Consider the following 14,791-nt stretch of genomic DNA (forward strand, 5'->3'; position numbering starts at 1 on the left):
CATGTTCAAATAAATTTCTTCTTGAATGGCCGTTCCTGCTCAGACAAGACCCATGTCTAGAAATCTATTGCCCAGCTCCAGAAAATAGTAATCCGCGTAGACCAACCCATGATCCCAAGTCCGATCTGCATGATCTTGATTAAAGTTCGCTGTTGACCTTTCCAAAATCGCATCAAAGAACATCCCGTCGACAGCCCCTATCGCGTAGGTCTTTATCTTTCCTGTGTCCGAGTCGAACATCATGCCCATCTCATCTTTATTATAAGCCAGCGCAACCGTGTCCTTGGCAATGAGAAGGGAATACTCCAAGTACCGCTTTGCTAGCTCATTTTTCCCAGCTCCCTGAAGTAAACCGTAGAGGATAATCATCCCATTTGCGGCAATCGTTCCAGCAGAAACATCTCTCAATGGGACATCGGAGCCGTCAACATTTTTATGCTTTATTGGCGCATCAAAGTCCCACAAAGGAACATATCGCCCGACACCATTCTCCTCTACAACATTCGGCGACGATTCCAAACGGTAGATGAAGAAGTCCGCCAAGCCCAATGCAGCCTCTAGAAACCTTGGGTCCCTTGTCCAAGCAAAGGTTTGGGCGTAGCCTAGAATCGCCCATGCTTGCCCGCGTGCCCAGGTTGAGTTGTCGTCATAGCCTTGTGCTGTGAGCTTTCTCTTCACTTTCCCATTATCTTTCGGAGAGAGATTCGCGGCGTGGTAGGTTGAGAACATTGTTTTTCCGGGCTCGACGGATTCTCCTCGAAGGTGCGTAGATAGGAGGGTTTCGGCGTGTTTGGATGCGATCTCAATAAGACGAGGGGGACCTTTTGTAGTTTCCGGCGTAGAACAAAAGGTCGAGATCTAGACTCTCATTAGCTATGTGAAACAAGATCGCAAAAGGGCATATCTTACTGCAGAGACTATCAATAATGACCAGAAAATCATCGTCCATACTAGTGATGCTGTGGTGCGCATTTTTGAAACTGTCCCAGCTGCGAATGGCCCCAACACGCTCATCATATCGACTGGCAAGGCTTTCGGCTGCAGTGAGCAACGAATTTAGGCTTTGTTTATTGCCGAAGAGTTCCCAGTCTCTTCGGAGGGCTGGCTGGACGATGAATCCGAGATCATGAGTGTCCGTTCGTTTCGACATAGCATGCAGCGGAGCAGACCACCTTTGACATAGATCTGTGACGTGCTCAATAAGGCTGAGTGGGAAATCCCGTGGGACGTTCTCTGGCTGGCATACTTTGGACACGCTTGATCCAGGATATTTTCTGAGCCTCTCCAGGACACAATAAAGATTCCCGGGAAAAAAGCCACATGTCCAGAATTCGGCATCCCTGCACTGGTATATTCCCTTTTGCGGACCGATCTGGGGTACTGTTTCGGGAAAGCGTTTGGGGGGGATCCTGCGAGATGCGTCAGCGCCAGCGTCAAGAAGCGAGTTAATTTGTCTACACACTCACATTCTTAGCCAAGTACCTTTCTGCAGTGCTCATAATCTTGACCAGATTGCTTTCTTTGTACAGCGGGGCAAGGATTGTGGCGATATCATTGGCGCTGCTAGCTGTGCCAGAAACTGGCTTTCTTGAAGCGAGAATTGAAGCGGCGCCCATTTCCATCTCTCCGCCCCTCGGGGGAGAGTTGATAATTCCCGGTGACATGCTTAAGTAGAGTGAATGAAGATCTGGGTTTAACTGCTGAGAGTGACCTTGCAAATTGTTTTTTAAACCCGAGCAGGCTCGAATGTCGCGACCCTTTTGGTCGACGGCATCTCGGGTGGATACCTCTCCCGAGGCCCGCGTGTACAACAACGTAACATGCAGGGGCCGAAGGACGCTGACTAGCCCATGGAGGAAACTGACATGGTGGTGTGTGATTACATCAGTCTCATTTTCTCTTCTTCTCCTTCTCGCCCACATTCTTTCTTTTCAATGTGTTCCCTATTTAAATTCGATGTGGTCCACTTTATTTTCTGCTAAGCCGTATTTAATTCACAAATGAGTCTTGAAAGCTGATAATACGATCCATGTCAATATATTGAGGATCCGAAAGGAAAGTATAAAGCGGCGCAAACCCATCAATGCTATCTGCTAGTGGCTGCATTTGACGGTGCGCGGGAAAGAGATCGCCAAGTTCCATATCGGCTCTTGTGTGAGGTGTTCTCATATACGACAATGCTGTGTTAGACTGCATTTGGCTTTGACCCGGCGTTCTATCACTTTGAATGGACCTTGAAATCGGTGTTTGCGTGCTATTAAGATGGCGTTAGCAAGGAAACATGGCGTGTTTAAGAAGCGCATGTACCTGGAGCCTAGCGAACTACTATCATGGCTGGAGCTTCCCATTACTCCATCAGTGCTAATGTAATGTGATCGATTTCCGGTGACTGGAATAATACTGTGACGTTGTTGGGCGCGACGCTCCTCTATCCATTGACTGTTGTCTGGGCTGCGAGCAGGCAGCTCAACACCCAGAGCACGATTCACCTCGATGATGTAATCAAATGATAGGGGTGCCGATGCTTCTTGAGACACTTGTAGCTGATCGAGTAGACCGCCGGCAAAGTTTTTGATGTCGTCGTCCATTTTGAGTTCAGGATTCATTGAAATCCATCGGTCGGACATTTGTTGTAGGCTTGACAATAGAACTTTGTAAGTATCCGGGAGCTCTGTTTTGTGAATATTCGAGTGCACTATGGTTGAAGTGTTAGATAGAACCTGTGCCGTCGATTTGAAAAAGCTCACCTAGTATAGCATGAGCACTGATGAAGGTGCAGAACGAGAAATGTGGGCTGACAAGGCCCACAAACGGAGTGTATTGCAGGTACTTTTGTACAATATTAGCAGTTTCGAGAGCTGCCAGCTGACAAGTCTCGGCGCTTGCCGTGCTCGCCAGCTGGAGCTTCTCCAAAATATGCGCTCGCGGATAGGCAATGCTCTGGTGGAGTAGAATCATGGATGTGTTGTGGGTGATATGTGCGAGGGTCAGGTTAGGATCCATGTGCACAAAGGCCGGCTCTCTCGAAATATTGGAATCCTTCCATCGACGTGGGAGAAACATCTTCCAGCTGTCGGTCTGTCAGCTGCGCTCGAATTTTTGGTCATCACTGTATGGTACGCTGTTGTACTCACTGAATCAATTGAAGATCTAATTCTTTGAACCGTGTCAGCCAAGCGCTGAATTCCTGCCTATTTTGGAGATCGACTGGTTGCTGAAGGAAGAATTTCACCACTCTGTTTAGAGCCTCGGTCGCTTCTATACAATATGCAAAGGATCCGATTGTCGAAACATCAACAGCTCTAGCCTCGGGGGCTTGGATAGCGGGCGACACTCGCTCTGAATTCGGACCTGTAGGTGGAGCCTGCTTTTCCTTATCGGCCAGAGATGCAAAGTGACCAGCCATAAAAGAGACAGATTTTCCCAATCTGGCCTTAGAAGTATCCCAGATATTAAAAAATGGAGTTGTTACAGGCTCCTCTTTTACCCAGTATAGCCCATCACTTGGCAATCGGACCTGAACATCATCGCTTGACAGGTTTATGTTCCACCTGCAAATAATTGGTGTTAGGTTCAAAGCTGAAAGAAAGGATTTCAAGGTGGTACCTTACCCAGTCGTAATGGAACAGAAGCTGGCAACAGGTCAGAAAGAGCCAGGTTGGGAATGTCGGACGACCTTACCGATCTAGCAAAAACACATTCCAAAATACTCTTCTTCGTTCTTCCGCTTCAGTCCAAACCCTCGCAGGTGGTAGACACTGCAATGGCTTAAGACAGGCCTCTCCAAGTTCTGTTTCATCAGGCTCACGGTTGAGACCCAAAAGCACGACCGCCCTGCTCAGCGTCCCAATGGCGGGCCAGGCCTTTTTCGCATTTCCGTCCCCAATATGTACAAAGGCGATTATGATGAGGGCCTGTATATTTTCCACCGTAATTTCATTCATATTTGACAAAAGAACGTACTCCCGTGATCTGTGGAGAGCATTGGGATGTTGAGTAATCCATTCCTTTGCTAATCTCTCGTTGGCGACATAGCGAAGGGCACAGACCATCATGGCATGCAATACAACGATCAACTTCGGTCGCTCAGCGGGGTCTCGCAGGCGTGAACGGAAGAGCATCTCATGAAGGATTGGAATAAACGGATGTACAGCAGAGAAGTATGCATCAAGAACCGCATTGATCAGGTTGTCTGAGGGAAGATATGCCCGTTGTCCGCTGGGGTCTCGTTGGTTCGGTGATTCTTGACGCTTTCTCTTACGAGAGGCTCTATTATCTGGGGCTGTGGTAGGTGTTCTTGGCTGAGATGTTTCGTCGACTTGAATGCCTTCGATTGAACTACCTGGACGGGTATCACCCTGGCGAGAGTTGCTGCTCCACCACTCTTCCATCAGAGACGATACCACGCCGCGGAGTATGTTCGCATCAGGGGCCCCATCCTCTGTAGTCGGAGCCACGCTGGGTCTTTCTTGTTGAGATCTGACGGCATCTAGCTCTGCTTCCAGTAATTCTATAACAGAGTCAGTCAAGATTTGCACACAAGAGCCCATTGGTGTCTCGTACCAACTCTGTGGGTCAACGTCTGGATAATACCGATCTTGACACCCGGTTTGTTCCTGTGATAGTCGTACACGCATTCCACGCCTTTCTCGCGTTAGTGCCAATAGCGGTTTTGCTTGTGGGGCACAATCTCACCAAGACGGGCACAACGAGAGCAAGTTGGCAGCTCTCTCGTACAACGCAGCTTCCGGCTTCGACATGTCTGGCAAGCGGGTGTCTCTGTATCAGCTACCTGCTGCATGGGGGCATCTCGGGCATCGGAGGATTCCATACTAGTAGTGTGGGTAAGTAGCGGAGGAAGGGAATCTCACTCGGACTAAAGCCTCCGCGCGCATGGGCCTTGTCTGAGTGTGGAGAGAGTGTGGGGGGGTGAAGGCCGGGGAAATGCCGAGGGCGCTGGATGTCACATTGCCGTCAGGAGGTAGTATATTTTGAACCAACCATGAAGCGCCTCTGGTGTAGGTAATACACCTCAAAGGCTCGGACGATTCCTTCGCCCGAGTGACGGGCCTTTCCCCGCCCGACGTAGCGCCAGGGCTAGCCATTTGTAGCTATTTGGCTACGACTCACCGTAACAGTGGGTCCAATCTAGCAGAACAGCACTGCTGCTTGGTGACATGCAAGCTCCCCCCGGATTATCCGCTGATTAGATTAGACTAAATACATATTCCATGCCTGCCGCCAGGTCATCAACGGAAGTTGCGTCGAAGATCACTGGATATCCATTCGAATTCGAATCTTCATCGCAATGGGCTCTTCAAATCCACGGGAAGAAGAGACACGTAGCGCCAAGGTTCCTTTAGAGAAAACGACGAGCCATGATGAGGGCATGCCAAGTCGCGAGGCTTTGCTTGAGGCTCTTCGATCTGAGAAGCCATCGCCATGGTCACCGAATCTGAGGAAGTTATATGCTTTTTGCCTGATTGCGTTCCTCTGTTCGACAATGAATGGTAAGTACTAAATCATTTCCACAAGTATCTGGAGATCCCTTGCTCATATCTTGATGTGCAGGGTATGATGGATCTATCTTTGGATCACTTCCTGCGTTGGACTCCTTCCGAGAACACTTCGGAGTTGAGAAGAACGGTTCGAAAATCGGATACATCTCCGCCATGTACACCGTCGGTGCAATCTGCTCGCTCCCATTCAGTGGACCGGCCTGTGATATCCGTGGAAGAAAATGGGGCACATTTATCGGGTGTGTCGTTGTGGTTGCGTCCACCTTCGTCTCTGCCCTTTCCCATGGCGTGCCTCAATTTGTCGCCGGTCGATTCTTTCTCGGATTCGGAGTCAACATAATTCGATCAACAAGCTCCATCTGGTGTGCTGAGGTCTGCCCTCCTGCATATCGCGGTATCATCATGGCCTTCTACAACTGCACATATGCAGTCGGCTCGCTCATTGCTGCTGGCGTTACTCGAGGGTCTGCTGGATATGGAGGCAATAAATCATGGCAGATCCCGTTATGGTGTCAAATGATTTGTCCAGGGATCGTCCTCCTTGCCGTTCTATTCTTCCCCGAATCGCCGCGATGGCTTTTTTCGCACGGTAAAGAAGACAAAGCACTGGAATTTCTGGCCTTCTACCATGGCGAGGGAAATCCCGATCATCCACTCGTGCAACTCCAACTGCAAGAATATCGAGAATTTATCTCCCTTTCCGGATCCGACAAACGCTGGTGGGACTTCAGCGACTTTTACAAGACCAAAGCAGGAAGATGGCGATTTATCAACGCTCTCATTACCGGAATCTGGGGCCAATGTTCCGGTAACGCAGTCGTCACGTACTATCTCCCAGCAATGCTTCTGACTACCGGTATCACGGAGTCTGAGCAAGTCTTGAACGTCAATCTGGGCTATACCGTCGTTTCCACTGTGGCATCATACCTCGGCGCAAGCCAGATCGAAAGAATGGGCCGTCGACCCACAATTATCTGGACAGCCGTCGCGTGTTCAATCTGCTTCGCCTGTATCACGATCGGATCTGGGCTCTACGCACATACCCATGCCAGCTCCGCCGCATCTGCCGGGATCGCCTTCATCTTTGTCTTTGGTTTCTGCTACAATTTTGGAATGACGCCCTTGCAGGCGCTGTATCCAGTTGAAGCTCTTTCCTACGAGACACGAGGGAAGGGGGTTGGGCTGACCTTTTCGATTGCTCATGGCTTCACCCTTCTCAATCAATTTTGTTTTCCGGTGGCTTTGCAAAAGATTGGTTGGTATACATATATTGTGTTTATTGTTTGGGATCTTTTTGAAGCGACCGTGAGTTATTTTGTTTCTGTTGAGACGAAAAATCATACTCTGGAGGAATTATCGGAGATTTTTGAAAGTCCGGATCCTGTCAAGGCTTCAAAACAGAAGCCTCTGGCTGCAGGTCCGTGAGATTATCACACATTCGGCGGCACGAAGATCTTTGTTTGGGGTTAATGGAGGTTTTTTTGCGAAAGTGAATTCGGGCACTGTGTAATTTTCGGTGAATAAATAGCAGAAAATCTTCTGATGCCGCAGGATATATATGTGGAATTTGTCGACGTTTAAACTTCGAACTTGAGTTTCCCAGGGCCAGAATCACCAATACTTGAATTCTCAAAAACATCTAAATAAATGCTATTGTGTGGCCTAAACGCGGTCGGTCTTCATGTGCCTGAGGGTGCGGTAAGAAATGGCTTAGTGCCACTTTAGCATCATGATCACGCAGCCACGGGTAAGAAGTATAAGTATGCAATAGACAATACAAGAAGCAGGATACGACAAGGTACTAATTCTCACCCTCAGTCATAGAGCCGCCCTATACACAATATTTGCAGAACAGTAGTGTAAAATTACCACAATTAGTATTCTATAACCCTGAAACACCCAGTGATGATAAGAGAAGAAGTAGAAATTGAGACTAGTTAAGAAGAAGAAGAAGCAGGCTACACGAAGTTGCCGGTAAGGCAACCAGACGGAATTAGATAGGGTCGTCGTTTTCTCAGGAGTCTTGACTGACGAAAACGCCGCAGTCTCCAGGTATTGGTGGTATCCAACTTGTCCGCGTTCGCCGGGTTGAGAAAGCCAGCGATTAACGAATTCCAGGGGATCCACTCCAGTGTCTTAATGAAGGCGGACGAAGTCAGCAAAGCGTTTGATGCGAGCGTAATTATCATGGTAAAAGAATGCGAGTTTGAAACGTTGGTAGACATCGGCTGAGTTTTCGGCAATTTCGAAGAGGCATTTGAGATTTTCATCAGTTGTGGTAGAGATCAAATGCATCAGCATCTGGGAGTAGTTATCCCATTCTTCAATGAGTGTCGGATCCGGATGAGCAATAACCGCAAGGGAAGTGGGAGTGGCAGGTGCTGTGACAACGGGAGCAGGCTTTGAGTACCTACCAACAAGGACCCGATAAAGCTTCGGATCACGAGCTTCGAGGGCGCAGTAGATGCAGCTATTCCAACTGACCCAAGTCTCGGGACCGGTCAGGGTGGGGATAAGCTCGCTCGGGTTTGGGTCGCTGGAGCCAGAGCGCGACATGGCGGTGATGACAGTGACGCCCACAATGGTGGCCGTCCTGGGGGTAGTGGGGTTGTTGATGGTTGGATATTGCTACTGATAGGTGCTGAGTAGAAAAATGGGACGAAAGTGGTGGAATACCCGCGGAGAAGGAGACCGGGGAAGATAAAAAAGAGAGCGAAACTGTCCATAGAAACGGAAGGCACGGCGGGCTGAATGCCTAAGGCCAGGGGTGTCCAACATTGGAAGACACCCATACCTCGACAACTGTATATAAAGAATATTTATTTTGATTGAGTCAGTCATAAGATGCGGGGTGAAGATGACAGTATCGTCGTTATAAGAACGGGAATCGATCGTTTCCATCATATCGTATATTAGGTATCGGTGCAAGTGGTAGCTAGAGTACAAACCTCGGCATCGTACCTCAGTGAATGACCCTATCTCACCTGAGAAACATCATGAAGTATGGATGATGGACTGGAAGATGTGTGGTGCATATACCCCTGTATTTCAAAGCACAGCATCATCAGGGCGGAAAATTTTCAATTATTTCAATGAAGCGGCTTTTTCCATTATTTGACATCACCTGGAGGGGGAATTACAACTTGAATGTATTCCACGAAAGGACAGCATCACTTTAGGTACACAAGGAGGACAAATTGGAAGATAGCACAGCTCTGCAGAGGTTGATCATCGCGCACATCAATCACACTTCTCAGACTACACCCAACTACTTCCCACCACCACCAAGAACCCCCTTCACACCCTCAACACCGCCAGAAACACCACTCCCAATCGACCCAATCAAGCCACCCCCATTACCCCCAGTCTGCGTTCCCTGACCACCCAAAAACTCCCCCCTCTCATCCTTCCCACCCCGTTCAGTCCGATTAATCCCCTCCTTCGAAACAAACTGACCAACCGGGCTCAAAAGACCCTTATCCCCAATCTGGTTTCCAACCAGATTCGACGTATCATCTTGAACCTGGTCGACTTGATCGATGCCGGTGACTTTCGTCTTGGATAGTGAATCTATTCATAGTAGGGCACGGTAGTTAGCAGGTGTCGGAAGAAAAATGAGATCTTCCAACTTGAATTCCACAAACGTAACATACCCTTAGTCGCGTAGGAAGCTTTATTATCGCCCTTCCCGAACCACCGCAGATATTGATCTTCTATCCATGGCATCCAGGATTCGTATTGCGAGTTGTATGCATTTTGGGCCCAGGCTTTATAGGATTGCTTCTCCTCTTGCTCCGCAGGGCTCGGTTGATTTATACCCGTCCCATCTCCCTGCTCCGACGGGAGGTGTTGTTTCACACTATCCTGGACGTTCATGGTGTTCGATTTGAAGTTCGATTTTGGTTGAAGTTGGTTTGAGGTTGAAGTTGTGCGTATTCAAGATTGAATCTCAATATACTAGATCTCGGTGCACGACTAAGTCCTTGGAGCTCACTGGAGATGGAACTTGAAATAATGATAACCGTGTTTTTCTGGCAAATGATTCAAGACTTTCTTCTGAGATTATATCTATCCTCCGGTCTTGTTATAAGTTCCAGAAACAGGAATTACGCAATGTGGTCCGATTTGAGTTTGCTTATATTAAACCGCATACAATGACGTCAATCGCCAGCAAATCGCCAGTCGAGACGATAGCCCCGGAGATCCAACCAAGGTACTAGCCAATCAAGACATAGTTAACACTGTGAATATGGAAAATTCCGAATGATCAGTGCACAGGCAATTGTACTACCAGTATAGGTAATGGTCCAGCACTGGTCAGGTGGTGTATCCGTGTGCTGACTCGGTCTTCTACTAGGTGTATTGGTCGCTGCCTGACTAGGGCAATGGTCCGATGAGGCTTGCGATGGACGGTTCGATGGGGTTTCAGCGCCTATGAATAGACAGTAACTAGTACGATTGGCTAGATAGAGACTGTTCGGATGGATAAGGTGTATGCATAAGATATTTACAAGTCCATTTCACCTCTATCTACTCTATAAAAGAGGGAGATCCAAATCGACCTCGACCTCCCAAGCAAACTTGAAGTCATCCAGCAAAGCCCTTCAAATACTAGCCCGTCTAGGCGCCATAGTCCGCTGCAACTTCCTCTTCTCCTCCGTCTCCTCATGAATAGGCAACGACCCCTCATTCCTAAGCCTATCCAAAAACTCCTTCCCATACGCATAACCGAGCTGATAAATCTCATCGAATTTGCCAAAATCGAGCGTGCCGTACGGATCAATCGGCGGCCTCATATAAAGGCAGCCAGAGGTATTCTTCGCGCGCTCGAGATTCTCAATACTCGAGACATAAGCGAGACGGGCCTGGATCTCGGAAAGTGTCGGCGGGTTCGGTAAGCCAGAGAATGGATTCCAGCGATTGAGAATCGACCAGAATCCGCTTAATGAGTCGCCGTAGCCTTGGGGTGTGTTGTCGTCTATTGAACCGACGTCCACGGCGAAAATTACGTCTGCGCCGAGAGATTTCATGTGGGCTACTGTTAGATTGTCGATGTAGCCTCCGTCCAGTAGCATGCTTCCTTCGTCGCAGATGGGTGGGATGAGACCGGCCAATGACATGGATGCCCGGACGTAGCGCCAGACATAGCCGGAGGAATGGTATTCGGCCCTTGAGCGGGAGATGTTTGTTGTGTTGCAGTAGAATTCGAGCCAGAAGTCTTCTATTTGGCTGTCGCCGAATGTTTTGAAGATTCCCCGATTAAATTCGTGGCCTGTTGTGTATGATACGGTTGGATATGTGAGATCCAATGCAAATCGCCACATACTGCCCATTCGGCCAGAGAACTTCTTCGCACGGCCGTACATTGGGACGACATCTGCGTCGCGGGCGTAGAGGGCCCCGATGAATGAGCCGATTGATGTGCCTCCAATGATGTCGATCGGGATACCGGCTTCTTCGAGGGCTTTGATCACGCCGACTTGGGAGATACCGCGAGCTCCACCGCCGCCGAGGACCAGGCCGACAGATTTGCCGCAGAGACGACGGGCGAGACGGTGGAAGTCGCCTTTGAATGGCGTTTGGGGCGAGTATAGTGGTGTTTGGTTAATGCGGCGTGAAGTGTATTTTTGGATCTCTGCCTGCAGGATCTGAACTCGTTGCTTGAGGACGGTACCGAATTTCTTGGCTTGGGGGTGTGAGGGCTCGTTGGAGAGCCGGAATGCCATTTGGATATGATGATGCCCGCCATTAATCCAGACTCGGTTCTTGAGCCATCGCCGGGTTAGTCCAGGAGGGCAGTAGCGCTCCACGTGGAGGAGGACCAGCTCCTTGCGGGCAGTGGTCTTCATGCCGAGGAGGAATCGCTCATATTCGCCGATTTTAGGAGATGACTCGGCGAGACCAACCAGGAGGATGGAATCTGCTTGTGAGATACAAGTTTGTGTCCAGGGCGCGTTGACATTGGTATCGGCGATGTATAGCACCAGTCCATATTTCTCCTCTAAGTCAGCGAGGTATTGTGATAACTTGAGCTTTCCCATCTTGCTGAAAGCGTGCCGACCCAGGTGCTTTAGAATAGCAGCTTGGTTCAACGAAGTGACGCCTCGGGTCACACCAATCTGGTGCAGTGCGTGGAGCAGACGTTGTCCGAACTCGACAACAGGAGTCCCCACTGTAACTGGGACAATCGCAACGGTCCGGAGATTCATGGTGGAGGTAGCCGTCTGCACGCCGCTGGCCTGGCCTTGTTCAAGACCCTTTTCGGACAGGGGATGCTCGACCAAGTCCCGCATGCGCTGGGCGATGAGTTTTGAAACTTGGATCGTGATTCCGGGATGCTCTTGCGCCAGGCTGTTGAACAGAGAGCGTGGGAACTTGGCCAGCTCTGTCTCTCTGATTGCATGTAGAGTGGCAGGTCGAGTAGATTCGGTCATGACCTCCAGCTCGCCAACACTTTCTCCCTGGCCGTATTCCCCGATGACAGTCATCTTGCCATTCTGGCCTTCGAGAACGGATCTCAGTCGTCCATTCAGGACAAGGTAAATTGCATCGCTCTCGTCGCCTTGATGATAAATGACTTGTCCGGCGCCAACTTGTACCCACTCAAGTGCGAAGTCGATATGAAGAAGCAGACGGGGAAGTAGGCTAGTTATCCTCTTAGCTAGGGTCAACAGAGCAATGGGGTAGCGGTCTGAAATCCGCTCGAGAGACGCCCTTGGAAGAAATCCGACGTAGACATCGGTCTTGGCAACAACATCGGTATAGGAGCGGTAGGATGCGAGCGCACCGACATAGCCATGCATACCGCCTGGTTTGATCAAGTACAGCGATTTGCGAGATTGACACTTGCGACGCGAGTCACTAGTCCCCGTCGCACCAGAGGCGCGTGAGGAACCAGTAGTAGTACGTCTCAGCTTCGGGAATAGCTCTTCCTGGGCTGACGAGGCTGAAGGACGCGAAGATCCTACAAGATCATCACCTCGTTCATTCACGGGAATGCCCACATCCAGGAAGCCATCAATGACATAGTATAGGCCCGGAGGGCGCTCACCCTGTTCCACCAACACAGATCCCTGGGGGAAGTATACGACTTCGATATCATGGCGCAGCTCTTCACGCAGGTTGACAACGGGTGATGTTCCGCCTGCACTTGTCACCGACATGGACATCATAGACTCGGTCTCGCCATCTCCAGAGCCCTCGTAGGGGTCGATGAAGCCAAAGGCATTGGAGAAGACAGCCTTTTGTCGGCGAGAATCATAAGACAGTAGCCTGGGAGAAGCGTCACCTGAGACATGACTACCTTTCCGTAGGGCATCCCGTGTACTTTCAGTCAAACCAATACCCTTCATCATGCAGTCCAGGATAGATTCACGGAAGATAGTGTCCTCATCAATCGAGTCCTTCCGCTGGAACGGGGAAGGTCTGCCATCAATTCCTGCTGGTCGGAATGGCGCACGCTCACGCTCGGCCACGGGGGTTCCGTAGCGTGGACCCATGAGCTCATGGCGAGGACCGAATCGAGAGAGTTGAATGGTGGACAGTAAGTCGCCAGGGCTTACACCCGTACTGTCTCCGTTATAACTGCTTGACTGGCGGGTCGGCAAGGCGGGCCGTTGATCGCTGGTCATGCGGGACTGCAGCACAGCATCCTTCCTAAGTGAGCTGCTTGAGCGTCGTCTACGTCCAGCGAAGGGGTTATGGAGCGCGATTCCTTTCACCACCTCCTCTGGGCCAAGGCGATCCCTTTCGCGCATGAACTTGTCTTTCAGTCGGTCGAGCGCACCACCTCTGAGATCATTCGGGAGATCCCAGGTCGTGTACTTTGCTATTTGCCGTTCGACGCTGAGGACTTCGGTCGTCAACCCGAGATACGAGTGGGCGGTAGCAAATGTGACTCGCTGGAGACGGGTGAGAATCACTTGTACGATATGTGCGGTGGCGCGTGGGTAGACCCGAGTCAGACGGCGGAACGCACTGGCTGGGATGATAGCGATAGTGGTGTCTACAGTCGCTCTGGCGACGATATCTGGGTGAACTGATTTGCGGCGTCGCCTTGGGGGTGGTTGTGGTGTGCGGTTGGGAGTATGATTCCTATCGTCCAAATGTAAAGGCGGCACAGGAGCGAAAGGCTCTGGGTGGCCATCCATGATGGTTGTGTCGCTTAAGTCATCTCTTACGGCGGAGTGTGGGCTATCCATCATTTCGACGCGTGGACTCACCGGCATGGAATCCGGGGCGCGAGGATTTCCACGACCGCTGACGCTTGACGCGCTGGAGCTGGAGCTGCGCGATTTGTGCAATTGGATATCCTCGGTGAACAATTGCAAGATGGAGAATAGAGAGGACATGGAGGCGCCATTCTTCACTTCTGTGAGCAGCTGGTAGCCCTGTCGGCCATTGGTATTGTTGTCCTCGTCATCGGAGCTGTCATCGTCCAAGTGCAAGTTTTCTTCCGACCCGTTTTTGTTCTCGCGGGTGGACTTGACGAAGATCTGCACGAGGCCGTCCACCACCAAACAAAAGCCCTTTTCCTCTTCCAACATAAGTGTTTCGCCGGCGATCAGCTTCCTTGTCTGCATTGTCCGAGTCAATTCGTGAAAGACGGGCCGTTCGAGGTAGCCGAACACCTTGATGGCGCTGAGGAATTCATCGAGGTAGTTGGCCAGGCCGGGTTTGGAGTCGCCTTCTTGGATGTCGGGGAAGAGGTCGATCTGGGCTTCTTTGCGTTGGGGCTCGGGAGGTAAACGGCTGTACATGTTGAGGAAGCGGTATCGAATGAACCAGCTCACAGTGGAGACGATGGCGAGGAAGATCAGCATGAGGGTGGTGAAATTCATGGTGAAGGTTAGGCTCATGGAGAAGAGGGTGAAGAGCCAAGTGGGCAGGGAGATGGTCGTGAAGGTGATCAACCAATACAGGCCGCGGGGAACGACCTGAAAGGTGAAGGTGAAGAACCAACCGAGCCACCCGGCCATTGTGGAAGGAGATGGAGGGGGGGAAGGGGGTGGTGGGGGTGTATGAGGCCGAAGTGGTGGTGGTGCTGATGGAAGTTAGGCTGAGGGCCAGCGATGGCGCTAGCCCAGTCAAGGACAGCGTCATGGCGCTTCCCTGTTCCCTGTCGCTGTCTTCAGGCCTAGTCCAGTGCCAGATCCAGAGCCAGTGGGCCCCGCTCTTAGTTCAGGGCACCGGAAGTCAAAATCAAGGTCATCGGAAACGTGCGGGCCCTGACAGCGATGGGTGGAGGAGAGAAGAGGAGAAGAGGAGGTTGT

At 50.5% G+C, this 14,791-nt stretch overlaps 6 protein-coding genes across 6 annotated transcripts; 1 reads left to right on the forward strand and 5 right to left on the reverse strand.

Moving 5' to 3' along the window:
- Positions 1-39: 39 nt before the first annotated feature.
- On the reverse strand, positions 40-1,664 carry N7481_007016 (uncharacterized protein; the record flags this gene model as incomplete). The annotated part of the gene is made up of 3 exons (XM_057266235.1): positions 40-858; positions 932-1,409; positions 1,483-1,664. The coding sequence occupies 3 exons, from the start codon at positions 1,662-1,664 to the stop codon at positions 40-42; spliced, it is 1,479 nt and encodes a 492-aa protein (XP_057120436.1).
- Positions 1,665-1,989: 325 nt separating this feature from the next.
- Positions 1,990-4,760, reverse strand: N7481_007017 (fungal specific transcription factor domain-containing protein; the record flags this gene model as incomplete). The annotated part of the gene is made up of 8 exons (XM_057266236.1): positions 1,990-2,254; positions 2,308-2,695; positions 2,748-3,070; positions 3,135-3,551; positions 3,612-3,632; positions 3,682-4,510; positions 4,564-4,616; positions 4,696-4,760. The coding sequence occupies 8 exons, from the start codon at positions 4,758-4,760 to the stop codon at positions 1,990-1,992; spliced, it is 2,361 nt and encodes a 786-aa protein (XP_057120437.1).
- Positions 4,761-5,308: 548 nt separating this feature from the next.
- N7481_007018 (general substrate transporter) lies at positions 5,309-6,944 on the forward strand (the record flags this gene model as incomplete). Its single annotated transcript, XM_057266237.1, has 2 exons — positions 5,309-5,510; positions 5,572-6,944. 2 exons carry the CDS (start codon positions 5,309-5,311, stop codon positions 6,942-6,944), a joined length of 1,575 nt encoding a protein of 524 aa, XP_057120438.1.
- Positions 6,945-7,655: 711 nt separating this feature from the next.
- On the reverse strand, positions 7,656-8,075 carry N7481_007019 (uncharacterized protein; the record flags this gene model as incomplete). The annotated part of the gene is made up of 1 exon (XM_057266238.1): positions 7,656-8,075. The coding sequence occupies one exon, from the start codon at positions 8,073-8,075 to the stop codon at positions 7,656-7,658; it is 420 nt and encodes a 139-aa protein (XP_057120439.1).
- A 712-nt stretch (positions 8,076-8,787) lies between these two features.
- N7481_007020 (uncharacterized protein) lies at positions 8,788-9,395 on the reverse strand (the record flags this gene model as incomplete). Its single annotated transcript, XM_057266239.1, has 2 exons — positions 8,788-9,089; positions 9,173-9,395. 2 exons carry the CDS (start codon positions 9,393-9,395, stop codon positions 8,788-8,790), a joined length of 525 nt encoding a protein of 174 aa, XP_057120440.1.
- A 728-nt stretch (positions 9,396-10,123) lies between these two features.
- Positions 10,124-14,497, reverse strand: nte1 (lysophospholipase; the record flags this gene model as incomplete). The annotated part of the gene is made up of 1 exon (XM_057266240.1): positions 10,124-14,497. One exon carries the CDS (start codon positions 14,495-14,497, stop codon positions 10,124-10,126), a length of 4,374 nt encoding a protein of 1,457 aa, XP_057120441.1.
- Between the last annotated feature and the right edge of the window lie 294 nt (positions 14,498-14,791).

The sequence above is a fragment of the Penicillium waksmanii genome (genome assembly GCF_028829765.1).
Source record: "Penicillium waksmanii strain IBT 27052 chromosome Unknown utg000007l:1.0-4314555.0:1.0-4317578.0, whole genome shotgun sequence".
Taxonomy (NCBI): domain Eukaryota; kingdom Fungi; phylum Ascomycota; class Eurotiomycetes; order Eurotiales; family Aspergillaceae; genus Penicillium; species Penicillium waksmanii.